At 51.0% G+C, this 764-nt stretch overlaps 1 protein-coding gene across 1 annotated transcript in view; it reads left to right on the plus strand.

Moving 5' to 3' along the window:
* The window catches only part of LOC116853019, a 2,068-nt gene that overhangs the window by 553 nt on the left and 751 nt on the right, over nt 1–764 (plus strand). The window contains exon 2 of the mRNA XM_032833874.1: nt 102–400. Coding sequence (XP_032689765.1) covers nt 102–400 — 299 coding nt within the window. The remainder of the gene's footprint in view (nt 1–101; nt 401–764) is intronic.

A 764-nucleotide genomic window follows, 5' to 3' on the forward strand; every position in this document is an offset into this window, starting at 1 on the left:
AACTGGAATGCCTCGCCGTGGTATGGGGAATAAGGCGCCTCCGCGACTACTTGGAGGGATACAGATTTACAGTCATCACAGACCACCAGTCCCTTCGGTAGCTGCAGAAAGTGGAGGCGCCAACAGGGAGATTAGCTCGATGGATCATCGAGCTACAACAGTACGACTTTGAGATTCAATACCGGCGAGGCAGTCTAAACACGGTCGCGGACGCTCTGTCCAGGCAACCACAAATATATACCGTCACCACCGCATGCCAGTGGTATCGAGAAATAAAATCCCAGGTGGCCGAGGAACCAAACACGCGACCAGACTACAAAGTAATAGAGGGAAAGCTAATGAGGCACATACTCCACAACCTCGACTTCAATGAAACACGAGCAGAGGAACAGTGGAAAGAGTGCGTCCCAAAGAGGATAGAATAGAAATATTAGAAAAATATCATAACGAACCCACCGCCGGTCACCTGGGAGTAGCAAAGACCATTACCCGCATAGCCCGGCAATTTTACTAGCCAGGCATGTTTAGGGAAATTGCAAGATATGTAAAAACGTGTGAGAACTGCCTGGCTTATAAGGCACAGCAGGTAAAACCAGCCGGGCAAATGCACGCGACCGCGGTGAGGGGTCCATGGCAACAAGTTACCATGGATCTCATTGGCCCCTTACCGCGATCAAACAACGGCCACTCGTGGATCCTGACAATGCAGGACCGATTCACGAAGTGGCTAGAAATGCGACCGATAAGGCGGGCAACGGCGAACA

The sequence above is a fragment of the Odontomachus brunneus genome, unplaced genomic scaffold (assembly GCF_010583005.1).
Source record: "Odontomachus brunneus isolate Ranch 3 - 2012 unplaced genomic scaffold, Obru_v1 Obru_scaffold_268, whole genome shotgun sequence".
Classification (NCBI taxonomy): domain Eukaryota; kingdom Metazoa; phylum Arthropoda; class Insecta; order Hymenoptera; family Formicidae; genus Odontomachus; species Odontomachus brunneus.